We start from the raw sequence: 26,580 nt of genomic DNA on the forward strand, positions 1-26,580 counted from the left end.
GTGCAGCTTCTTGATGGACTCTGGTGTTTTGCACAAATATTATAGTTATTGATTTATTGCATTTTTAAGTTATTATGTATTATTGGTGTATTGGGTTTATGGGCCTCTTAAGCTGCTGCAAGTAAGAATGTCATTGTTCCATTGTTGATACATTGTTCCATTGTTAAGCCAATTAAACAATTATACCAAGAGTAAAAGGGTGGAAAGGAAAAGAAAACAGGTCCCCACAAGGATCAGCGTGGGCATCTATGTGTCGAACCACAAGATAGCCAGGGTGATATTAAATCAATAGGAGGTACACAAAAGTGCTGGAGAAACTCAGCGGGTGCAGCAGCATCTATGGAGCGAAGGAAATAAGGCAACGTTTCGGACCGAAACCCTTCTTCAGACTGATGGAGGGTGGGCGGGGAGAAGGAAGCAAAAAGGAGGAGGAGGAGCCCGAGGGCTGAGGGATGGGAGGAGACAGCAAGGGCTAACAAAATTGGGAGAATTCAATGTTCATGCCCCCAGGATGCAGACTCCCCAAGCGGAATATGAGGTGCTATTAAATGAATAGGAATATTTCTCATCCGCTTTTACTGAGGGGAAGACCACAGAAGCTGGGGAATCCAGGTATAGGAGTTGTGATGTCTTCGATCATTTACACATTATCAAAGAGGAAGTATGGGCGGGGGAGGGGGGGGGGGGGGGGGGGGGGGAGGGAGTTTAAAGCAGATTAAGGCGGATAAAATAAAACATGTCTCACAAATCTGGTGAGTTTTTTGAAGAGGTCGCCAAGATGATTGATGAGTACAGAGCAGTGGACCTTGTCTGTATGGGCTTTATCAAGGCCTTTGGCGAAGTCCCGCACAGCAGGCTAGTCTGGAAGGTTAGAACGCATGGATTCCAAATCGGGCAAGTCTATTGGACTCAAATTGGCTTGGAGGAAGGAGTCAAGTGGTAATTGTGGGAGGTTGTTTTTCTGATTGGAGGGTTGTGACTTATGGTAGTGTGTATTGGGGGTTGGTGATCAATCACCCAGAACGTCCCCGCTGAGCACTAGTTATACCCTCCCTGATCAAAAAGACAACTCTGCCTCCTCCCTTACTCACTTCTCTATCACGCCGATAGCATCTATACTCTGGAATATTGAGCTGCCAGTGTGCTGTGCTCCCAGCCATGTTTCTGTTGGGGCTATAATATCCCAGTAGTCAGAGTCAATCCACCATGAGGATCACCGCAGTGACTCTTTCATTCCCAACATAAGATTTGTTACTTGAGCATAGATCTGGACCGAATGTTCTAGGTTTGACTGCTCTTTGCTTTAAACAGCTGGGCAGGCTCTTTAATTGGAAGAGCAGCATCTGCCATGTGAACAATTTGCCTTTGTATCTCTTATGGATGTATTTCGGTCTCATCTGTGGATTACCGTAATTGATTAGATGAGCCACCCCAGTGAACCAACTGCCCGTCCTCGCTGGCATCGCCCCGACCAACATCAGACGAGAAGCAGCCACGCTGGCCCTCAGTCTCTCGAAAGCCAACGTGTCATCCGCTTTTACTGAATACCAATGAATCCCACCTCCTCCATCAGATCGTCACAGAGACACCACGACGTGCCGTGCGCCTCAAGTCACGGCGCCCCTTTGCCACGCAAGCCCAAGAGCTGCTCTGCACAACACCGGCTGATGCTTCCAAGGCCGCCTGGGTCAAGACGAGATGGAGAGACCAATGGAAGTCAGCGGAACCGTCTAGGCTACACCATTACATCGATGACCCCATGGACGTCCCTGGCCACGACCTGCCCCGAAAGCAGTGGACAACCCTCAACCGCTTGAGGATAGGCATCGGACGCCATGGAGCAGCGATGAAGAGGCGGGGCCTCGTGGACAGCGAGAGCCTCCTGCGAGTGTGGGAACCCAACACAGACAGTGGAGCACATAGTCACCAGTTGCCCCAAACACCAGCCACCGAATGGTGAACGAGGACTGATTGACTGGACGATGACACGTTGGCCTGGCTCACCTCCACGGAGCCACAGGTCTAAAAGACACACGACAGAAGAATAAGAAGATGAAGGTCTAATAATATTTCAGTCCACAGTCAAGTCAGTGTTGCCTATCTCCAGCAATCCCATCGATCTGAGTGTGATGTTTGAAATCTTGTACGTTCTACAGTTTCTACCTCATTACGCCTTTCAATCGGACAGATTCTCAGCTTCAGTGGAACTCCATTTTATGAACCAGGTTTCCAGTGTCATCTCTTGGGCAAAATAATCCCTCCCTCCGTCTCAATTAGGCAATAACCCATGATGAATTTAATTAACAGTTGTTGAATCAGCAGAGTGTAAAGGGTGACAAATATCAAACCATCTTCCACTGGCTCCAGCGTGCTGAATCAGATGTACGGTCCAAAAACAGTTTTACACTTATTTCCCCAGTGAAGTTAATCCCTATGAAAGACAATGTTAGCCTCACGGTGTTCTGAGCAGGCATCGCACAACTGAGGAAAGACATTCTTGCCATAGAGGGAGTACAGAGAAGGTTCACCAGACTGATTCCTGGGATGTCAGGACTTTCATATGAAGAAAGACTGGATAGACTCGGCTTGTACTCGCTAGAATTTTGAAGATTGAGGGGGGGATCTTATAGAAACTTACAAAATTCTTAAGGGGTTGGACAGGCTAGATGCAGGAAGATTGTTCCCGATGTTGGGGAAGTCCAGAACAAGGGGTCACAGTTTAAGGATAAGGGGGAAATCTTTTAGGACCGAGATGAGGAAAACATTTTTCACACACAGAGAGTGGTGAATCTCTGGAATTCTCTGCCACAGAAGGTAGTTGAGGCCACAGTTCATTGGCTATATTTAAGAGGGAGTTAGATGTGGCCCTTGTGGCTAAAGGGATCAGGGGGTATGGAGAGAAGGCAGGTGCAGGATACTGAGTTGGATGATCAGCCATGATCATATTGAATGGCGGTGCAGGCTCGAAGGGCCGAATGGCCTACTCCTGCACCTAATTTCTATGTTTCTATGATCCCAAGCAGCATTTGTGAAATCCTGAAAAGTGACAGGCGTTTGCCTCGGCAGTCTCATGCTCATGCCAACTTAGCCAAATGCCTACTTCAGTCTCATTTCCGTAAGTTATTTATATTCTTTTCAATTACTTATCTAACCCCTTCAAGTAATTTTACACCATGTGACGTCCATCATCCTCTAACACCAGTGTTCTTGCGATAGTCCTGGTTTAATGACATCCCCCTGCTGTTGTTTCACTTTAACTAAAGTTCCTACCTTGATCCAAACTCTCAACACTTAACTTCATGTTCAGAGATGTACCCAGAGCAGAGCTCATCCTTTCTGAGGCAAAGGGCTTGTGTATTGAAGGACAGATGCAGCCAAGCGCTATGGGAATCTCAACAGCATTCCTGTCAAAGATCAGAGCACTGCTGGATGAATGTTCTTTAGCAATAGCCATCAAAGTCATCAAAAGTCTGTGGACAGCTGCTCACCTGGATCGGATTTTGAAAATGATTTTGTTAGGGTGTGACTGTACAGAAACGGCCCCATGTAGGAATCCACGCAAGGCAGTGTCTGGGTTCCATCAAAGAAAATTCACCTCAGACTTGTACTTAAAAGAAAATACATTCATTTTATAGCTTGCAAAAACACACAAACTGAAAGTATAATTACATAAAGACGAGTTGACTAGTCCATTTGTGCGGAGAAATGTTAGATAGACCTCTATGGGCTGGTGGAATCAAGGGATACGGGGAGAAGGCAGGCACGGGTTATTGATTGGGGACGATCAGCCATGATCACAATGAATGGCGGTGCTGGCTCAAAGGGCCGAATGGCCTCCTCCTGCACCTATTTTCTATGGTTTCTAAATCTGCTTGGGTGCACTATGGATTGCTTGTGTTGGGTGTTAAAACGTCTGCTTCTATTTCCCTCTCCTCAGTAACAGATGCATCTTCCAAAACCGTGGAGATTGCACCTGCTCACTTTGCAGGGTTTGTTGTCTCTGGTCCAAAAAAAAAACTGTCCTAAATCAAGGTTTGAGAGGGAGACTGGAATTTTTGTTAAAAGTAAAATATTATCAAAGCTCTTAAAAGGCACATAATAGAGAAAAACAGAGAAAATAGGATGTGGGATAGGGCATTCAATTCCTCAACCTTTCAATATGATCATGGCTGATCATCTGTCTAAATGACATATTGTCACTCTCTCCCCCGTACACCTGAATGATACATTTGAACACATACTCAATCTTTACTGCAAATTAACTATAGCTTTTATCATTGATTTTTGTTTATTAAAGCATCAGAAGCTTTGGTTCTTTAGAACATAAAGACCGATTGCCGTGTGAATGATCCCCCCATTTTGTTTTTCTTATCAAGAATCTCCTTACAGATCATATAATTGTTACTCTAATTTTCTGTTATGTTCATATTGACATTTTTTTAGTTTTAATCCGCCCAATTTTATCGTTGCCAGTTAATTTCAGGTTTGCTGATGCGTTCGTTCCATTGGATAAATAAACATTATGTCATGGAAAACAAGTGAGCCATTTTGATCAAATCCACTGTACAAAGAAGAATATTGACTATCACAACTGGATGATCAGGCAGGATGCAAGGAGAGAGAAACATGGATGTATTTTTCCTTCTTTCAAGCCACGGCTTCTCACACTCTGGAGTTTTGAATCTCCCAGATGAAACTCTGGAAATCTATCTTTATAACATTTGTAAGATACAAAAGTCCACAGATGCAAAAGCAAATGGTTGGGGGTCAGCATCTGTAGTGGGAAATGGACAGATGACGTTTTGTGTTGGGGCCTTTCAAATCCCGACATATCCGACCATTTCTCTCTCTCTCCACAGATGCTGCCTGGCCTATTGAGTTCCTCCCATTGCATTATTTTTTGCTTTATAAATTTGCAATCCATTTCAACTACAAAGAAACATGAACAATATCGTCATGAGCACAATTTTGTGAAAATAAATATTTAAATTGTGGCACTTGAATTTATAAAGACTTACACCATTTTCTGTGAATATCTATATATATTTTTAAAACTGTGTGTGTGTGTGTGTGTGTGTGTGTGTGGTGTGTGTGTGTGTGTGTGTGTGTGTGTGTGTGTGTGTGTGTGTGTGTGTGTGTGTGTGTGTGTGTGTGTGTGTGTGTGGTGTGTGTGTGTATGTCATTTTGATTTTGCCTTTGATTCGTTACTCCGCGAAAACCAGACGTATAAACACCAACATTTTTACCATTTCGCTAGCGATTTTACTTTTACATTTGCTTATCCACTCCTCGTTAAATTCAGTCATTTTTCTGTACACATTTTTAATAAAATCCTTCACCCCCCCACGCAACCATAACGGCTGCTGCCGCCCGGCTCTCCTCCACTTCCCCCCCCCCACCCGGCCTGGCGCTGTCATGCTGGCGGAAGCCACAAATTGGTCCAAATCACAACCGCACGTTGCGGGAACAGACCCAACGGGTCTGCACTTGGTCTAGTCACTGGGTAAACTCTGCATTCATTCATAAATTTACCTGCTGCCCATTTTGCTTCAGGTGCTTTGGGCAGTGATGAAGCTCTTCTACCCCTGTGTTTCCCCGGCAAGGGTTCCAGTGGCACCCCGGGTTTGGCAGCCAAGAGCTTCCACAACTTATCCATGTATTTTTCAGGTGGTCTCATTTTAGTTTTCCTTCAAGTGTCTACATCGCTACGTCTTCAGTTCATCTAAACCATGTGATCAGTCTATTCTCAATACCTCCTGGTAATAACAACGCTTTCATATCTCATTGGTTGCACCATAAAATAGGTCTGTAAGGTAGTTCTGAGATACAAGATAGGGAGGATTTTTCTGTGACACCATTTATGAAATAAAGACTGTTTGAACGTAATGTACATTGTCATTTCCTGCATTTAGCACAAGAGACAGCTGTTCAAAATATGAGACTCTGATAAATCTTTAGTTTGCTTTTAAGCTTAGTTTAGGTTTTGACGATTTCCAGACTTTATTTAAACTACTGAACATGCTGTTATTTTTTTTAATTCTGCTTCAGATGTCCCGGCTCATTCCAGGTCACCTGACTCTTTATTAGCGAGGATGTGATCATCTGTTCGCACTGCTCACGAGCAGCAATATTAAAGATTCTCTTGTGGTTAATTTGCAGTCTGACTGCAATGTGCCAGGTATTTTTGAGTATATGAAAGTAAAGCAACGGTTCATCTGCAAATTCATATCCATGTGACATAGCTCGCTATATCTTCAATTTTACAACAAATTACCCAGATAGTGAAGATAATTGCAGACATGACACATCTTCAACACATTCCTGAAATGATTTCAAGACTGCACTCAAAGTGATCAATGCTGATGGTAAAATTGGGGAAATAGCTGTTAAAAAAAAAAAAAAAAAAATTCAGACAAGGAAGCCATTGAGCTCAATGTGCCCATCCCAGTCAAATATGAAGTCATTTTGGTTGTTATATTATCTTTGTCACGGTCTGGTCTCTGCATCCACTTCCTTGGTTGTATTCTGAGAATGCTGCTAACAGCCTCTGATATACGCTTGGGCTTGATCACTAACACAAGCATTGCATAAGAGTGTACCATTGCATAAAGGTGGTGCTTTCTTGGATGTTTTCACCGCAACTCCTTAGCCCCATTCTTCTGGTACTCTATTCCCTTCTCAGAATGTGAGCAGTGGAATAAAAAAAGATGCTTCTCAATTGGGTTTAACTTTAGCAATTCTCCATGCAATGTTACTCTTGCCAGCAGATATCCCATTTCCCAATGTTGATGGCTTCACTGCTCTCTTCCTTTGGGCATTGTATTAATACTGTGTTCATTTGTCTGTGGGCTGTGCTTCCTCTTCCAGTGGTTGTACAGCAATTCTGTGATGTGTTCTGCCCAGTGCAGCTTATGTTTTTCACTGTTGTCATTGTCTGTGGTCGCTGCTGGGCATTTGCCACTGGTGGGCCATGTCATTTTACGGATACATTGAGCACAGAACAGTAAAGCACAGGATATGACCCTTCGGCCCACAATGTTCATGCTGAACATGATGCCAACTGAAAACTAATCTCCTCTGCCTATATGTGGTCCACATTCCTCCATTCCCTGTATTTTCCCATGCCTATCCGAAAGCCTCTTAAATGCCATTATCGTATCTGCCTCCACAACCACCACCACACCTGGCAGCAGGTTGCAGACTCTGCATAAAAAAAACACCCCACTCATCAATTGCCCCATGCGCATTAAAGTTATGCCCTCGAGCCTTTGACATTTCCACCCTGGGATATTTCCACCTCTGCCAATGGCAAGATGTTCGTGTTGCGAGGATCAACGTTTCTGGTGCCCCATCATATCTTCCCATCATCTTAATGGGGAAATCTAAGTAATTTTTTTTTAAATATGGTAAATTGTAACGAATTGAGGAATGCAGTTGAACAGAGGGATCTACGAATAACTGCATAGTTCCCTGAAGGTGGAATCTCATGGAGATAGGGTGGTAAAGAAAGCTTTTGGTGTGCTGGCCTTTATAAATCAGAGCATTGAGTATAGAAGTTGGGATGTAATGTTAAAATTGTACAAGGCATTGGTGAGACCAATTCTGGAGTATGGTGTACAATTTTGGTCGCCAAATTATAGGAAAGATGTCAACAAAATAGAGAGAGTACAGAGGAGATTTACTAGAATGTTGCCTGGGTTTCAGCAACTAAGTTACAGAGAAAGGTTGAACAAGTTAGGTCTTTATTCTTTGGAGCGCAGAAGGTTAAGGGAGGACTTGTTAGAGGTCTTTAAAATGATGAGAGGGATAGACAGAGTTGACGTGGATAAGCTTTTTCGATTGAGAGTAGGGAAGATTAAAACAAGAGGACATAAATTGAGAATTAAGGGACAGAAGTCTCGGGGTAACATGAGGGGGAACTTCTTTAGCCAGAGAGTGGTAGCTGTGTGGAATGAACTTCCAGTGGAAGTGGTGGAGGCAGGTTCGATTTTATCATTTAAAAATATATTGGATAGGTATATGGACGGGAAAGGAATGGAGGGTTATGGTCTGAGTGCAGGTACATGGGACTAGGGGAGAATAAGTGTTTGGCATGGACTAGAAGGGCTGAGATGGCCTGTTTTCCGTGCTGTAATTGTTATAAGGTTATATGGTTATGTTTTAAGAAGTAGGCATAATGTGCATGGATCCTTGATTCATGGCATCACAAGAGCCATAAAAAGCAATGCTGATATTGATCTGGTATTCTCATGGTGTAGTAAATGTAAAAGTTAAAGTGAAAGTTGTAACGTTCTTGTTTAGCTGAGCAACCACAGAGAGTTTAGGTTTAACAGATCCAAGTGTGAGATGCATGAATCTAATAGATGGATCTATACCCTTATAAGAGGGAATTTCCGTGAGATAATGGAACAGTCGTAAAAAAGAAGGACATGGGAGATGCGAAAGCACTTTAGTACATATAAAATCCGACTCTTTCAAAAGTTTGTCCCTTCTTTGGAATAAATAATGTTCCCTGACCAATAAACGGAGTCAAAACAAACAAGAGTTTAAATGGACCAACACATTAAAATGTGAGAGCAGGTGGAACAGTGTTATGTGAAAGCCCTGGTAGGAATGGAGTTATTGAGTTAGACAGGAAGGCACATTCAGGCAGTAAAGTCATGCATGAATTGAATGGAGTATTTTTCAGTGTTATAGTGCCATCAGTAATGGAAGGAAAGGAAACTATGAAGTTAAAATAAAAGGAAAATTAGGGTGTTATTAAAAAGGCCCTGCAGGAAATATCTCCTAATCTGGAGGAACCACTGGGACTTTGGCACTGGATTAGCAGATTTTTCAACTATGGGATGTTATTTCTATGAACTATAGACAATAGGTCCAGGAGTAGGCCATTTGGCCCTTCGAGCCAGCACCGCCATTCAATGTGATCATGGCTGATCATCCCCAATCAGTACCCCGTTCCTGCCTTCTCCCCATATCCCCAGACTCTGCTATTTTTAAGAGCCCTATCTAGCTCTCTCTTGAAAGCATCCAGAGAACCTGCCTCCACCGCCCTCTGAGGCAGAGAACTCCACACTCACCACTCTCTGTGAGAAAAAGTGTTTCCTCGTCTCCGTTCTAAATGGCTTACTCCTTATTCTGAAATTCTAGATGGCTTAATCCTTATTCTTAAAATACCCAAACACATTTAATTTTACTGAAGTTTTACATGTGTTCAGTAGTATAAGACATTTTCCAGTTAATTTGGTCAATATAAAGCAAGCTCAGGAAACGGAACCAAATGAGAAACTGAATGGGAAAAAAAATAAAGATAATTTGCAAAATACACAGCACTTGACAATTTGTTTTTGTGTTCAGCAACCCTAAAGATGGTGGACTAGATCAGAACCAATACTAATGGGTGAGCAAGAGGCAGAAACAACCAAATACTAGTTTAGTGGTCTTTTAGTCTAATTTGTATGTAGAATACCGCACTCCCGTGTGGTCTCAGCAGAGCCACAAGCAACTTGCGTTGCAATTTCATGAATGTGATTTCAGTGATCAATCAGCAGTAACGTTGCCGCTGCTACAGGCCTCGGCACAACACCCCAGTGCTCAATTTTATGTGTGGCTAGCATCAGGCTGAGCTTGTTCGTGTTGATTAAATCTCTGGAGACCCAAGTCCTCTTGTACCCAAAGGAGGACTGGGAACTGTACAAACAGAGAATGAAGTGGCAGTGCAGGGAAATGGTAGTTGCGATGAACAGGTATCGTTATGCCTAGGGCGTGGACTCAGTACCACAAGAGAGTTATTGACCTTGATGGTGTGGTCATGATCAGCGGGTGCAGCAGGCCTCATCAAACCCTATCTCCCCAACTGCATCCCTTGCCTCACACGTTGCTCCTGTTCATAATTTTGGGCTTGGGCTCTCTATCTTAGGTTCTACCTTATCTATGCCTCTCATAATTTTATCTACTTCTATCAGGAAAACAATCCAAGTCAACCCAATGTTATTCGACCTTTCCCTGCAGCTAATAACCCCTCATCCAGGCATCTTTCTGGTAAACCTCCTCTGCACCTTTTCCAAAGCCTCTACATCCTTTCAAACGGGGTGACCTGAACCACACACAATACTCCTGTGATGTTACAAACTTTGAAAAGAGAATCTAAAAACAGAAAGATTGCAGGTTTAGAATAATCAAAGTGGTCTTGTGTACTAATTGTATATTATAATATATTAGCAAGCAGGTGCAGCAAGTAGTTAGAAAGGCAAATGGCAGATTACCCTTTATTGCATGAGTGTTGGAGTACTATTGTACAGGGTAATAGTGAATGAAGCCACTCCTGAAATACCATGTGTTTAAGAAGGAACTGCAGATGCTGGAAAATCGAAGGTACACAAAAGTGCTGGAGAAACTCAGCGGGTGCAGCAGCATCTATGGAGCGAAGGAAATAGGCAACGTTTCGGGCCGAAACCCTTCTTCAGACTGATGGGGGGTGGGCAGGGAGAAGAAAGGAAAAAGGAGGTCTGTCTCTGCCTCCCATCCCTCAGCCTTTGGGCTCCTCCTCCTCCTTTTTCCTTTCTTCTCTCCGCCCACCCCCCCCATCAGTCTGAAGAAGGGTTTCGGCCCGAAACGTTGCCTATTTCCTTCGCTCCATAGATGCTGCTGCACCCGCTGAGTTTCTCCAGCATTTTTGTGTACCTGAATTACCATGTATAGTTTTGGCAATTTATTTAGAAAGGATATTATAGCGATGAGGACTGAGCAAAATAGATTAGGTAGGAAATTCCTCGGGTGAGAGAGTTGGCAGAACGACGGGTGATCTTATTGAAACATTAAAAAATCCTAAGGGAGCCAAAGAGAATGGTGGTCAAGATGTTCCCACTCGGGAACATTTGGCATCCCAGCCAAATGGTAATGATCAGTGCAAGTTTTAGTGGCTGTGGGTTTCCACAGAATTCAGTGAATGTCTTCCTGCTTTTACTGGTATGTATCTTGTGGACTTTGCATGCCCTCTATATTTCAGGAAGCTTGTGGATAATACCAAAATTGGCTGTTATCACCAAGAAAATTGTACGCTGCAATAGAATATCGGTGATGTGTCAGATAGAATTTGATCTGGGAAAGATCGTTAAAACAATACATGATCTTGTAGTGTGAGCCTATGTATTTCTGCAGGTACCATAATAGGTGAAGGCATAAAAGGATATTTGCTTTTATTGGCACGGCATTCAATATAAGAACAGGGAGGTCATGTTAAACAGTTTAATGCATCAGTATGACCACACCTAGGTTACGTAATTTGATAACCACAGTGTACACAGAAGGATATGAAGGCACTAGAGAACATGTAATAGACTTATGAATACCATATGTTACTGGGGCTGTGGAATTTTAGTATTGAGATAATGACCAGGCTACATTTGTTTTCTTTGTGACTAAGAAGGCTGAGGAGATTTGATTAAATGTGTAAAGTTTTGCAAGCCCTGCTGGGTGAAACCAACTATTGGTAGAGGGGTAGGGAAATGATGTGGGAATATAACTAAGGAAGTGATTCTGTTAATTTTGGGAGATGAATTAAAGATGCCTTTCACCAAGGTTGATGGGGTTCAGGAGTTGTGGTTCATGATGGTGTCAGCAAAACCTTCATCACCAGCAGAGTTGCTGCCGAACAGCTCCAGAGACCCAGGTTCAATCCTTACTACAGGTGCTGTCTGTATGGAGTTTGTGCATTCTCCCTGTGAGGTTTTCTCCAGGATCTCTGGGGATCGCTGGTCGGCGTGAACTCGGTGGGCCGAAGGGCCTGTTTCTGCACTGCATATCTAAACAAAACCAAACACAGTGCCCTCCATAATGTTTGGGACAAAGACCCACCATTTATTTATTTGCTCTCTGCACTCCACAATTTGAGATTTGTAATAGAAAAAAAAAAATCACATGTGGCTAAAGTGCACATTGTCAGATTTTAATAAAGGCCATTTTAATACATTTTTGTTTCACCATGTAGAAATCACAGCAGTGTTTATATATAGTCCCCATTTCAGGGCTCCATAATGTTTGGGACACAGCAATGTCATGTAAATGAAAGTAGTCATGTTTAGTATTTTGTTGCATATCCTTTACATGCAATGACTGCTTGAAGTCTGCGATTCATGGACATCACCAGTTGCTGGGTGTCTTCTCTGGTGATGCTCTGCCAGGCCTGTATTACAGCCATCTTTAGCTTGTGCTTGTTTTGGGGGCTCGTCCCCTTCAGTTTTCTCTTCAGCATATAAAAGGCATGCTCAATTGGGTTCAGATCGGGTGATTGACTTGGCCACACAAGAATTGACCATTGTTTAGCTTTGAAAACTCCTTTGTTGCTTTAGCAGTATATGTTTGGGATCATTGTCTTGCTGTGGAATGAACCTCCGGCCAATGAGTTTTGAGGCATTTGTTTGAACTTGAGCAGATTGGATGTGTCTGTACACTTCAGAATTCATTACACTACTACCATCAGCAGTTGTATCATCAATGAAGATAAGTGAACCAGTGCCTTCAGCAGGTACTGTCAGGTCACGGCGTAGCCTTGCAACTGGGTACCATGTAGCCCAGTTCAACCTGTGGGACATGCTCATCCTTCATGGGAAGTCTGCTTTGGCGGACCAGGCGGAAGAGATCTTTATGAACCAAAGGCTGGAAAGGCGACGCAGCAACACACTGCGGAATGCTAAGGGCCAGTCAGATCACTAAAGACGACATGGCCATCCACTGCAGCCAAGAAGTCTCCAGCCGTGATGATTTTTCATATCACTGGACACTGACATCTGTGGCCAGAGAGGGTGGGGTTGTTACAGTGCAACAGGTTCTCTACCTTAAACTCATTCACACACAGGTTTTTGTGCAGCCCTCTTCCCTGCATCGAGACTGCACAACCCGCCATCGTCGTTACCGACGGCCACCACCACCTTCAGCAGCCATACATGCCCAGGCCATGACACCCCCACCACCGTGTTTCACAGATGAGGTGGTATGCTTTGGATCTTGGGCAGTTCTTTCTCTCCTCCATACTTTGCTCTTGCCATCACTCTGATGTAAGTGAATCTTCGTCTCATCTGTCCACAAGACCTTTTTCCAGAACTGTGGTTGCTCTTTTAAGTACTTCTTGTCAAACTGTAACCTGGCCATCCTATTTTTGCGGCTAACCAGTGGTTTGCATCTTGCAGTGTAGCCTCTGTATTTCTGTTCATGAAGTCTTCTGCGGACAGTGGTCATTGACAAATCCACACCTGGCTCCTGAAGAGTGTTTCTGATCTGTCGGACAGGTGTTTGAGGATTTTTCTTTATTATAGAGAGAAGTCTTCTGTCATCAACTGTGGAGGTCTTCCTTGGCCTGCCAGTCCCTTTGTGATTAGTAAGCGTTATTCATGTTTCTCAGACTCATAATGGCTGCTTTGACTTTCATTGGCACAACTTTGGTCCTCATGTTGATAAACAGCAATAAAAGTTTCCAAAGGTGATGGAAAGACTGGGGGAAAGACTAGATGCTGAGATCACTCTTATACCTGCATTAAGGAGGCAAGTAAACACACGTGAGCAATTACAAATACCTGTGAAGCCATGTGTCCCAAACATTATGGTGCCCTGAAATGCGGTGGACTATGTATAAACACAGCTGTAATTTCTACATGGTGAAACCAGAATGTATAAAAATGGCCTTTAATGAAATCTGACAATGTGCACTTTAACCACATGTGATTTTTTTCTATTACAAATCTCAAATTGTGGAGTGCAGAGGCAAATAAACAAATGATGGGTCTTTGTCCCAAACATTATGGAGGGCACCGTACATCAAGTTTCTAAGTCAATCTTAATTGATGGTTTTTAAGGCTGAGAATCTTCTTTATTGCTCCTCCCTGGAACTTTTTCTTCTGCAACAGTTTTACTCTGACTTGGGGTTGTGGGAGTGATGCCATTGGTTAAGTGTTCCAGTGACTAACTAGTACGTGTTGAAATGTGTCAATCGTTTTAGATGTCACTTGACACCATTGGGACAAGAGGGTTGAAAGCAAGGTAATATGGTATCTGTGTTCAAAGAGGTAACATGATAGGCTGAACAGTCATGAAGACATTATTAATTTACCATGTGGGTAAAATAATGGAATTGATTATTTGGAGTAAACTTGAAGATCATCTGTATAGCATTTAGTACCAATTCATTTGCTATGTCGCTCTTCCAGGGAGATGCTAAATGCATTTTGTTGTCTCTGTACTGTACACTGACAATGACAATTAAAATTGAATCTGAATCTGAATCTTATGGTTTAATAAAAGGAAGCCCTGCCTGAGCAACTTCAATGAGGAATTTCAACGCTCTTGTTACTAGTTTGTGAACTCAAAAACATTCATGAGATTTAAAAGGTTCATTTACAACTTATCAAAATTCATACTATTTTTTTCAATGAAAATTCTTCAATAAATAGATCTTGTCTTTTCACAACCATACTGCAGATGCCGGTCTTTCATTAAAAAAATGCTTGAGTAATGTAATATCCTTGTCTCATGAACTATGTATTTTCTATAGTGCCTGTATATAAACCCATTTCTCTCCCTCTCCCTCTCTTATAGCTTGTTGTCAATTAAATAAATCATGTGGGAACTTGCGCCCTTTCTTGCCTACCACAAAGAACATTGTTCTCATATTGAAAGAGACTGATCATTTTTCATGTAAGCAATTAAGAGTTATTTGTGAGGAGAATGCTAGTTGGTATGCACAATTCATATCTTTTTCTTAATGTAATTTGGTTACGAACTCAACACTCCCTTCAAGTACAGCATTATCTTGTCACGGATATTTGATAAATGTTAATATTGAACTTATCATTCTGTTCCCATTCAGTAGAGAGTTTTTTCAATGTTGTTCATGTGTTACAAAAATAAATAATTTAGAACTCTCCACTTTGTCAAGTGGTTGGATCCTAATGCCCCTGTCCCACTTAGGAAACCTGAACGGAAACCTCTGGAGACTTTGCGCCCCACCCAAGGTTTCCGTGCGGTTCCCGGAGGTGGCAGCTGGTTGCTGGAGGTTGCAGGTAGTGGAAGCAGGTAGGGAGACTGACAAAAACCTCCGGGAACCCGCACGGAAACCTTGGGTGGGACCCAAAGTCTCCAGAGGTTTCCGTTCAGGTCTCCTAAGTGGGACAGGGGCATAACTGGGGTTGTAGAATGTACCAGATATGATCTGTCATCTGTACATAATTAGCAGATGTAAACTTGATGAGAAGTAGGGTAACCTCTTGCAATAATAAGCACATTATCCATTGCCTAATACAAAATGCTTTCCAATTAATTCTGCTCAATGCCTCAGTGTCTTAGGCATACATGCTGGATTGCATTCCAGGATCCCAAAAGCAAATTGCCCAATGGTTATCTCCATTCATGTTTCCTTCACAGGGAAAAGGTGAGTTATGAAGGTACATCCAATATGTAAAAGTCTGCATGTAAAGTCTGCATTAAAGAAATCAGAGAGAGAACATCTTTGCATCCACGATTTTGAAGCTGCTTACATTTGACTGTTTTTATCGTTGATTTATGTAGCTACGTGAAATTTCGGCAAAACATTTTTGAAAATCAAAGAACTGCAAACATTGGGCATCTGAAATAAAAAAAACACAGAAAGTGCTGACAACACTCAGCAGGTCAGTCAGCATCTGATTGCCGTTAATTCTGTTTCTCCTTCCACGGTTGCTGCCTGACCAGCTGAGTGTCTCCTGCATTTTCCCTTTCTAGTTCAAGTACTTTGGTAAATGCATTGGATGGGAGACCTCGCCCGTGTTTACTCCTCATCCACCCACCCAAAAAAAAAAACAAGACCCTTTGTAACAAGTTAAATAATCAGTTTTTGCAAGAGATACACTTGTGCTATTTGGTTGTTCCATTATCTAACATGGAGAGTTTTTGTTTTGATTAACAGGTTCTGGTGCTTTGGTGGATGGATGAACAATGATAAAATATGAGTACTCCGGGACACTATGCTCTTCGGTGGATTGTATGTAGAAAATCCGGTGAATGAGATGAGTTTATCGGCAAATGTTGGAACAATGGCCGTGAATTAGCCCCAGCCTTGAACGACCTTACAAGGGGGTGGAAAAAGCCGAAATTATTTTTTCTTCTCTTGGATTACAATGCAAGTGATGAGTTGCCTGTCGTTTGTAAATGACAAAGAGAATGCCACTTCTCCATCAGTCTCCGGTTTGATCACTGAAGCACCAACAGCATCGCCTTCACTTCCAGCACCTCCTCCTCCTCCACCTCCACCTCCGCCCCCACCTCCACCACCTCCTCCCCCTCTACCGCCTGGACTTCCCCCTCCGCCACATCCAGCATCGGGCTCCCGGGCCGGGCACCAAAAACGAATCCGCAGTTTCTTCTGGAAGACCATCCCCGAGGAGCACATTCGTGGAAAAACAAATATTTGGACCATTAGCGCAAAAGAGCACTCATACAAGATTGATACTCGGACTATTGAGGAGCTGTTTGGTCAGAAAGATGACGCTAAAAATAAATTTGGCACGGCAAATTCAAGATCCTCATTTAAAAGCAGCAGCAAAGAGGTAAAATAAGATTATACATTTTCTATGTGCTTTATTGCTGGGTTTGAATTGTTCTCAAATTACTTGCCAAACTTTGTTCTGTGATAACGTTCTAATTTCTGACTTTCTGAAGATTGCCAGTTTCAGTTCCATTTCCAGAGGCATTAACACATGACCCAGTGCAGTATTGGGTAGATCCCACAGAGTTGGCAGTGAAAGCTCGCATCCCAAGGTGGCATAACGGGTCCCAAGGCAATATTCTGAAAAATTGCTTTAAAAAAAAAAAATTGTGATATTTATCTCCCCATCAATATCGCTGGCAGAGATTAGTACTTAGTTCTTTTATGGGATTTTTTTCCTGATGGGGTCTTGTTCTGTAGAACTGCTTCCTACAGTATGTTTCCATGATTTGCAACAGTGGCAGTGCATCAAAGTTCCTCTCTTTCGCTAAAGCACGTTGAGACCTCTTAGGATAAAAAAACGAAAATGCTGGAAATACTCAGCAGGTCAGAAAGGGTGAGAGGTTTTTGAATGAAAAATGTAAAGTTGTTTTTGCTTTACTGATGCTGCCTGATCTGCGGAGTGTTGCCAGCATTTCTATGTGTGTTATTTTAATTTTAATTTTATACATCATTTAAGAAACATATAGCAATTGATTAGATTTTTTTTGTAATCAACCAGTGACTGGCAAACTGGGGGGGACTTAAAAATGATCAATTTTTAAAATATTTTATTAAAATTGTATGAATTCTGACCATTTGAAATATTGAACTGTTTGAATAATTTGCGCATACAAATGGAAAATGACAAATGTTTAAACTATTTAGAGGAACTATCAGCTTTGCAAAGGAGAAATTAACATTTTATGGACAAATGATTTTTGTTTTACATATGTTCACTCCCTTTTTAAGTTCCTGCTGCATTATTCTCTCAAAAACCAGCTGATCTCTTGTCAAGCCCTCATCTATGTCCCTTAACCAACTGCTCAGCAATGTATCTAAATGATCTGTGCTGATTTGGTTATCTGTCGATATACACTTGTTATTTTATCGATCGATATGTCTATATTTAAGTTAAATGACCAAGGAACGTGTGTCCATCTGAAATTTCCAAATTTCATTTGCCACCGCCTTTTTAAAATGTTTATAGTTCAATATTTGAATAACAATTCAATGAATCAGGATATGTATTTTGGTTTGGCAGAGGTTCCTAACATGATATCAGAGAATGCTATTGGTTATGCCAAAGAGTGAATTGATTTTCATCCACTGCCCAGTCAGAATGCTGGATAATGTTATTACATTTCAAATGTACTGATTGCGCACGGCGTCTATCAGATGTTGACCGTCTGCCCTAGCTAGAACATAGAACAGTACAGCACAGGAACAGGTGGTTCAGCCCACGATATTCACACCGAACACGGTGCCAGGTTCAACTAATCTCCTCTGCCTCAACACCATCCATATCCCTTCATTTCCTACATATCTACAGTATGTGACTATTTAGAAGCCTCTTATCGTAGCCTCCTGTCGTATATCTGCCTCCTCCACCGTGCACCACTCTCTATGTGAAAAATAATATTGCCCCACACATCTCCTTTAAACTTTGCTCCTCTTACCTTAAAGCTGTACCCTCTAGTGCAGCGTTTCTCAGCCGGGGATCCCCGGAACACTAGGGCTCCGCGATAGGTTGCTGGGGGTTCCAAGAGAAATGGTGGTAAACTGGACCAGGGGTTTTAAACTACCGTGGGATGATTTCCCCAATGCCGCGGGCTACAGCTGTCCACGGTGCAGATGTCCTCGATGTCGGGGGGGTCCGGGCATCCCCCGGAGCCGACCACACCAACCGCAGATGCCGCTCGGTGGGGAGGGTCAGACAAATGGTCTGGCCGACATCCCATGTGGGGAGGGAGGGGTAGGGGGAGAGGTGGAAGAGGGACAGAGGGGTAGGGGGAAGGGGGCGGAGGGAGAGAGGGAAGGGGGTGGGGTAGAGAGGGAAGGGGGGTGGGGGAGAGAGAGGGGGGGGGTGGGAGGAGGAGGGGGAGGGGGTGGGGAGGAGGAGGAGAGGTGAGGGGAGAGGGGGAGGGGAGGAGGAGAGATGGGAGGGGGAGGAGGGGGTGGGGAGGGGGAGGAGGAGGGGGGGGGGAGAGAGGTGGGGGGGGGGAGGGGGGAGATGGGGTACCACCATGAGGTACCATCTCCAGTTGAAATTCCATTTGGAATGTTTTGGAGGACCAAGAACCACGTGACTGACACCAGGCTGGTCCAATAATAGAAGGGTGGTTACCACCCTCTGGGCAGTCAGCTGTGTCCAACGAGGAGGGAGCTGAGCGGGGTTGTGTTATGTGGCGTGGAGAGTCTGGGTTCGAATGCTGTGAGGAAAGAAACAACATTGTAGCGGTGCGCTGCAGGGTGTGTGGTGGATACTTTTCTCTTCACACGGTGGAGCAGCATGGCCGAGCAGAGAGGTCAGCTGACACAAAGTGTCTCTATTCTAGGCCCATCCCAGTCTCCCGATTGTCCCAGAAACCCGTATTGTCCGGGAGAGAGGCCTCAACCCGGAATGGTGGCGGGGAAGTAGACGTAACGAATCAACAATTTGTTTCGTTAGGTCTACATTTGTGTCTGCTAATGTTCTATTTCAATGGTTTATTTCAATGGAAGAGGGTGCGGCTCCCAAAACAATCCTAGCCAAAATAGCATCTTTTATTCTCTCTCTCTCTCATCACAACTTTCTTGTATCCCACGACTGACTGCAAGTTAATACCAATCATAAAAGTAATGCTTGCTCGGCAATCTTCTTCGTAAGAAACAAAATCCGCAAAGTGAACCACTTTGTAGTTATAGCAGAGACTGAGGCACATGAGAGCAGGTTGAAATCACAAAGGCAACAAAAGTAGTGGGAGCATCTGCGCATGCGTTCGCATGTGGACAACTGACCCGGCCCGCATGAAGACGCATTTTGCCCAATCTCGCCTGTGACCTAAAATGAGTTTGACACCCCTGAACGAGACCAAGCGTGGACCCGTTGGGGCCCCCCTCCCCCCAACACAATATTCCCCCAGTAGCACTCACCTATACACAACTCTGGCACTTCAATGATATTTCAATAGCATTAATGTGAAGGTAATGTACCGAGATTGATTTGTGAGCCATCGTTTTTCTTTTAAAAAAAGAAGTTGGCCCCAGTAATGCACAATTTCTAGGAATTGCCAGCAACTGAGCTCCAATCCACTTTTGCAAAAAAAATAAAAAAATAAAATGATCATGGTGACTCTGTCCACAGGCAATCTTGGCCATCTAGAGAACTGGCAAGATGTAGAGAAGAACACTTAACCCAAGTTATGGTGCTCCTCGTTCACTGGTCATTAAAGTTAATCGCTTCAGAATCGGGTTTTTCAAAATAAAGTATGGCCATCCAGATGCTCAGTTTGCAATCCAGCTGTCCATCTGGCAAGGCTCTTTGTGGGAACAGACTTTTATAATTGAGAACCGCAAAAAGACCATAGGGCGGTCAGACAATATAACCATATAACCATATAACAATTACAGAACGGAAACTGGCCATCTCGACCCTTCTAGTCCGTGCCGAACACGTATTCTCCCCTAGTCCCATACACCTGCGTTCAGACCATAACCCTCCATACCTTTCCCGTCCATATAACTATCCAATTTATTTTTAAATGATAAAAACAAACCTGCCTCCACCACCTTCACTGGAAGCTCATTCCACACAGCCACCGCTCTCTGAGTAAAGAAGTTCCCCCTCATGTTACCCCTAAACTTCTGTCCCTTAATTCTCAAGTCATGTCCCCTTGTTTGAATCTTCCCTACTCTCAGTGGGAAAAGCTTATCCACGTCAACTCTGTCTATCCCTCTCATCATTTTAAAGACCTCTATCAAGTCCCCCCTTAACCTTCTGCGCTCCAAAGAATAAAGACCTAACTTGTTCAAACCTTTCTCTGTAACTTAGTTTCTGAAACCCAGGCAACATTCTAGTAAATCTCCTCTGTACTCTCTCTATTTTGTTGACATCCTTCCTATAACTAGGCGACCAAAATTGTACACCATACTCCAAAATTGGCCTCACCAATGCCTTGTACAATTTTAACATTACATCCCAACTTCTATACTCAGAAGTTGGGATGTACAACTAAAACGTATACAATTAAAACAATTTCTCTCTACCTACCGCAAAGCGCAGGTGTGCGTTTATGCATTCTGGTGCAAAGTATGAGAAATGTAATTGGTGCAAGGGTGAGACAATAAGTTTATTTTAGTGTGAGTTTAAAATAAGTTTATTACTTCAGTGTGAATTCATTGCTCTCTGGCCTTGAATTCCTAATTTTCGTAGGGGGGCTCAGCAAGGAGGGAGGCCAGTGTGGGAGTTGGAGTACAAGCTATCTGACAATTCCCTGGGGCAGCATAAAGTGGTAAAGGTTTAAGAGGAATTCCCTGCCAATCGGGGACTCGGATAGATTAAGAAAGGGCAGGGAAATGAAAAAATGTGGTAAAAGTTAGCAACCAAGTCTTTTCGGACTGTTTTTGTACATTAGGTGTAATTATTGCTTTTTTATGTTTCTCTTTTAAAAAACAAAATTTTCCCCTGGAGTATTTGTTTTAACTGGTTGAAATGTGACCTTCAGATTGAAGCTCATGTTACTAGCATTGAGGTGAATTGGCTGCTGAATGGAGTTTCATAAACATGGTAAACTTTCTTTCTCACCCTTGCACCAATTACATTTCTCACCATTGACCTACAATGGCTGGCTTTAAAAAGGCACGACGCTATTCCAATATTTGTAGTCTAAGTCCCACTGTTTGGTTACTGGCCCTTCATAATATGCTGGAGCTGCAGGGCTGGGGAGATCAGGACTAAGCAAATTTGAACGAGAGAAAAAGATGGTGAAGGGGGTTAGAATGCAGATAAGGGAAAAGCTGCCTAGATGTCGCTTGCACAAGGAGTAACAATGTTGGGGAAAAGGATTAAGTGTGCCAGAGGATGAACTGGGAGAATAATTGTGGAGCTGAACATAATGGGAAAGGAAAAGGAGAATGAAAATTCACGGTCTCCAACTCTGCAATTGGTTCAGTATACATGTACTGAGTGTGCATACATCGCACATTTTTAAACAAAGTGAGTCATGTGTTAAAATGATTATCCCATTACATCCTTGACCTGGTAGGCTCATTAAGGTTCTCAAGGTTTTCCAATACGTTGTGCCCTATAAGGTGACGCTAATTAGGAAATAACAATAAGTGTCATGGTTTATTTAACAGACTTCCTTTGAAAACGGCACTATTGCAGTTAAATTATATTTATTCTACAGCATATATGTTGCTCTGAGAACTCCACATTGTTTTTAACTGAATGTTGCCCACTGGATGAAGTGATGATTTAAGATTAGGTGGGGAGGAAAGAACTGCAGATGCTGGTTTAAATTAAAGGTGGACACAAAATGCTGGAGTAACTCAGTTGCAGAAAATGTTGGTGGTCCTGAAACTAAATGTGGGAGTGGGGCAGGGGAAGTGAAGGGAATTCTCCCGATCTCTTTTCACAACATAAGCAGGAGGTCCCTAGAATGCCGACTGATGTAGCGTAAACACTAAGTGGCTCCGATAATTCTCTCCTGTTCCCTGGAGAATTACTGTGGTGAGAGTGAGTGGAAGGACATCTGATTTCAGACTGGTATTTAAATGCCTGTCAGTGATTTAAGAGCGAGAACAGGCCATTCTCTCTCTCTTGAGCTCTACCACACCCTTGGGATAACTCGTGGTTCCAATGTCTTGTTTTTGCTTGGGCACCTAAAACTTTGATGTAGTTAGTTTGTTTACACAGGTCAATCCTACAAGTTGTAACTGGAAGTGAATCCTTCTCACTGATTATTTTTACAATGTCTCCTGCCTCAGTGACTTGATGGATTTTTCCCGCAAATGTTTCCTGCGATGTTTCTCAATCGGCAAGAATATCAAATTGGATATCACCTATAAACGTTAATGCCACCTACCATGCTCATGCCGGTTCTTGTCACTTTAGTGGAGGTGTTTTTTGAAGTTCTTGTCATTTTAGTGGTGGCGACTTTTTTAAGGAGACTTATTCACCCGATTGTTAAATGAGGAGGGAGGACACAAACTGATTACATTTGCAAAGAAAACATTCTCAGCTGCCTTTTATCTCACATGTACCCTATCTTGCTTATCAAACCTGCATTGAAGAAGAGCTAGGAAGCATTGCACAAATAGAAGTGTAGCTCTCCTCTGTGGGGAAGAAAACATTATTTTTAAATGACCTCCTAAATCTAAATTATAATTGGTAAAATTGCAAATGTTATTCCTAGCCCGATTGGAAGCAACTTGAAGAATGTGTCAAATTAAAACCAGCGTTCTAACAAAATTACAATCTCCCCCCAACAAAAATACATAATTCTCTATTTCAGTTTATAATTGTGGGATTTCCTGCTGGTGCTTTGTTTTAAGCAAATTACTTAGTGCAGTGATTACCTTATTATAGGAAAGAAAACGGCTCAAAGATTGAGGAATGTTTTGTATAAGCAGCACCCTCTTGCCGCTTCTGCAGCAGAGATGACTGACATTTCAAAGTCACTCAAGGTTTGTGTCTTTACCCCAAGGTTTTTTTTTACCATGGCTCATTTTTGGGCTATCCTGTAAGAAAAATAAATAAGGAAGGACAACATAATTAAAATTGAGAACTTGGGGGAATGCCAAATGTTTTTTTTAATAAAAGGCAACTGTCGGAGACAAGTTAATCAGATTTTGTTTACAAATTCATGCGCTGCCTGACTTGAAGTTTTGTGCCAACACACGTCATTCACCTTAGGCATAGTTGTCAACTATGGAGCGGCAATGTGGCGCAGTGGTAGAGTTGCTGCCTTTTTATGCCCCATGTCCCACTTAGGAATCCTGAACGGAAACCTCTGGAGACTTTGCGCCCCGCCCAAGGTTTCCGTGCGGTTCCCGGAGGTTTTTATCAGTCTCCCTACCTGCTTCCACTACCTGCAACCTCCAATAACCGCATGGAAACCTTGGGTGGGGCGCAAAGTCTACAGAGGTTTCCGTTCAGGTTTCCTAAGTGGGACAGGGGTATTAACAACGCTTGCAGTGCCACAGAGCCAGGTTTGATCCCGACTACGGGTGCTGTCTGTACAGAGTTTGTACGTTCTCCCCGTGACCGCGTGGGTTTTCTCCGATTTTCAGTTTCCTCCAATACTCCAAAGACGTGCAGGTATGTAGGTTAATTGGCTTGGTATAAATGTAAATTGTCCCTATTGTATGTAAGATAGTGTTAATGCGCGAAGATCACTGGTCGGTGCGGACTCGGTAAGCCCACGCGCCTGTTTCCACGCTATATCTCTAAACTAAATAAAACTAAACTACAATCTATGCATTCGTTTTAGTTGGCACTATATATATGTTATAACTACATTGCACAATTCAATACAATTACTTTGGTCTAATGTCTTTATTGTTTCATTGGATGCAGGCCATTCTCTCGATCATGTCTCCCTTGTATTTATAAATGGCAAATAGAATTCTAGTACAATAATATTTTATTGTTCTGACTTATTTTATCCCTCCATTACAGATTAATATTTTAGATTCAAAAAGAAGCATGAACATTGGAATATTTCTGAAACAATTCAAAAGGTATGACTCTTTTGAACCTCTGCAATATGTTTTATTTTTTCCTGTGCAGCTTGGATCCTTGCTAATCTGCCACAAAGTGTACCAAATATTTTGCTTAAACTTTAGGAGGTGGGTATTAGACGAAATACTCTTATTTTTGTTTTGCATTTACCAGTAATTTTAATATATTGGATAAGATCTGAAATCCCAGAAAAGTCCATTTTTAGGGATCATCTTACGAAACTAGAGGAATATTGTTACAAGTTAATATTCTTGTGCCCCAGAGCACCAAATTAATGCCTTGATCTGAGTTTAAAACTCACTACCTATAATTCTGTAAAAGACTTAAGAAGTTTTCCCTGTAATCATTGACATCTACAACAGTATCATCTTGATATATCATCCTTTTCAGTCGTATCAAGTCAATTCATTCACGGTGCTGAATGCAGCCATTTGATCACCTGCAATTATCTTAGCTTACCCGAAGCCCTGGAACTATCATTTGAAGCTTGCTGATAGCCTACAGCTACCAGTTCCTAAGCTCCAGACATCTTCAGCCTTCATAGCAAAAGGATTTGAGTATAGGAGCAGGGAGGTTCTACTGCAGTTGTACAGGGTCTTGGTGAGACCACACCTGGAGTATTGCGTACAGTTTTGGTCTCCAAATCTGAGGAAGGACATTATTGCCATAGAGGGAGTGCAGAGAAGGTTCACCAGACTGATTCCTGGGATGTCAGGACTGTCTTATGAAGAAAGACTGGATAGACTTGGTTTATACTCTCTAGAATTTAGGAGATTGAGAGGGGATCTTATAGAAACTTACAAAATTCTTAAGGGGTTGGACAGGCTAGATGCAGGAAGATTGCTCCCGATGTTGGGGAAGTCCAGGACAAGGGGTCACCGCTTAAGGATAAGGGGGAAATCCTTTAAAACCGAGATGAGAAAAACATTTTTCACACAGAGAGTGGTGAATCTCTGGAACTCTCTGCCACAGAGGGTAGTTGAGGCCAGTTCATTGGCTATATTTAAGAGGGAGTTAGATGTGGCCCTTGGGGCTAAGGGGATCAGAGGGTATGGAGAGAAGGCAGGTACGGGATACTGAGTTGGATGATCAGCCATGATCATATTGAATGGCGGTGCAGGCTCGAAGGGCCGAATGGCCTACTCCTGCACCTAATTTCTATGTTTCTATGTTACACCTAGTTCATCGTTACCTTGGAGGTCTGTCTTACATAGTGAATCCATTTACTCCAGACAAACTAGCAAACAAACATCCCTGAAGGATTTAGAATCTAGAATTTAAAAGATTGAGGGGGGATCTTATAGAAACCTACAAAATTCTTAAGGGGTTGAACAGGCTAGATGCAGGAAGATTGTTCCCGATGTTGGAGAAGTCCAGAACAAGGGGTCACAGTTTAAGGATAAGGGGGAAATCTTTTTTCACACAGAGAGTGGTGAATCTCTGGAATTCTCTGCCACAGAAGGTAGTTGAGGCCAGTTTATTGGCTATATTTAAGAGGGAGTTGGTTGTGGCCCTTGTGGCTAAAGCGATCAGGGGGTATGGAGAGAAGGCAGGTACGGGATACTGAGTTGGATGATCAGCCATGATCATATTGAATGGAGGTGCAGGCTCGAAGGGCCGAATGGCCTACTCCTATTTTCTATGTTTCTAAGGGTTTTCGAGTGAAGCTCTCGTTTGATCACTGGCCGTTTAAAGTTATTTTGGCACCCAAAGGTTTCAAAGGTCTCTTATTGTCAGGTGTACCAATTAAGGTACACTGATATGCGAATTACCATACAGTCATTATGGAAAAAAAAATTTATGCACACAACTACATAAAAATGAACATAAACATCCACCTCAGTGGATTCCCCACATTCCTCACATTGATGACACAGGCAAAAAAGTCCAATCTTCTTCCTCTTTATTCTCCCGCGGTCGGAGCAGTCGAACCACCCGTATTCGGGGGGGATCGAAGCTCCCGCGTTGGGGCAGTCAAAAATCCAGCGGCTTGGAGTTCCCGAAAATCGGTCTCTGACCAGAGACCGTGAGCTCCGTGATGTTAAGTCCACAGGCAATCGTGGTTGGAGCTCCGAGGACGATCCCTGGCAAAGGGTTTGCGGACTCCACGATGGTAGGTCCTCCAGGTACCCACGATGGAGCTCTCGAAATCGGACTCCAGCTAAAGCCGCCAACTCCTCGATGTTAGGCCGCAGTGCGGACAGAATTAAAATAGCATCTCTGTCGAGGTAAGAGATTAGAAAAAGTTTCCCCCAACCCCCCCCCTACATAAAACAAGCTAAAGAACACAAAAAACATACATTTAACACATACTATTTAAACAACAAGAAGGAAGGGACAGGAAGGGACAGACAGACTGTTG

General features: G+C 42.9%; 1 protein-coding gene across 1 annotated transcript in view; it reads left to right on the plus strand.

The window, feature by feature from the left end:
- Positions 1-26,580, plus strand: part of fhdc1 (FH2 domain containing 1) — a 108,635-nt gene that overhangs the window by 12,384 nt on the left and 69,671 nt on the right. Inside the window, 2 exon segments of the mRNA XM_055646922.1 lie at positions 15,935-16,574; positions 24,156-24,217. Coding sequence (XP_055502897.1) covers positions 16,146-16,574; positions 24,156-24,217 — 491 coding nt within the window. The 5' untranslated portion in view covers positions 15,935-16,145.

Source organism: Leucoraja erinacea, chromosome 1 (genome assembly GCF_028641065.1).
Source record: "Leucoraja erinacea ecotype New England chromosome 1, Leri_hhj_1, whole genome shotgun sequence".
Lineage (NCBI taxonomy): Eukaryota > Metazoa > Chordata > Chondrichthyes > Rajiformes > Rajidae > Leucoraja > Leucoraja erinaceus.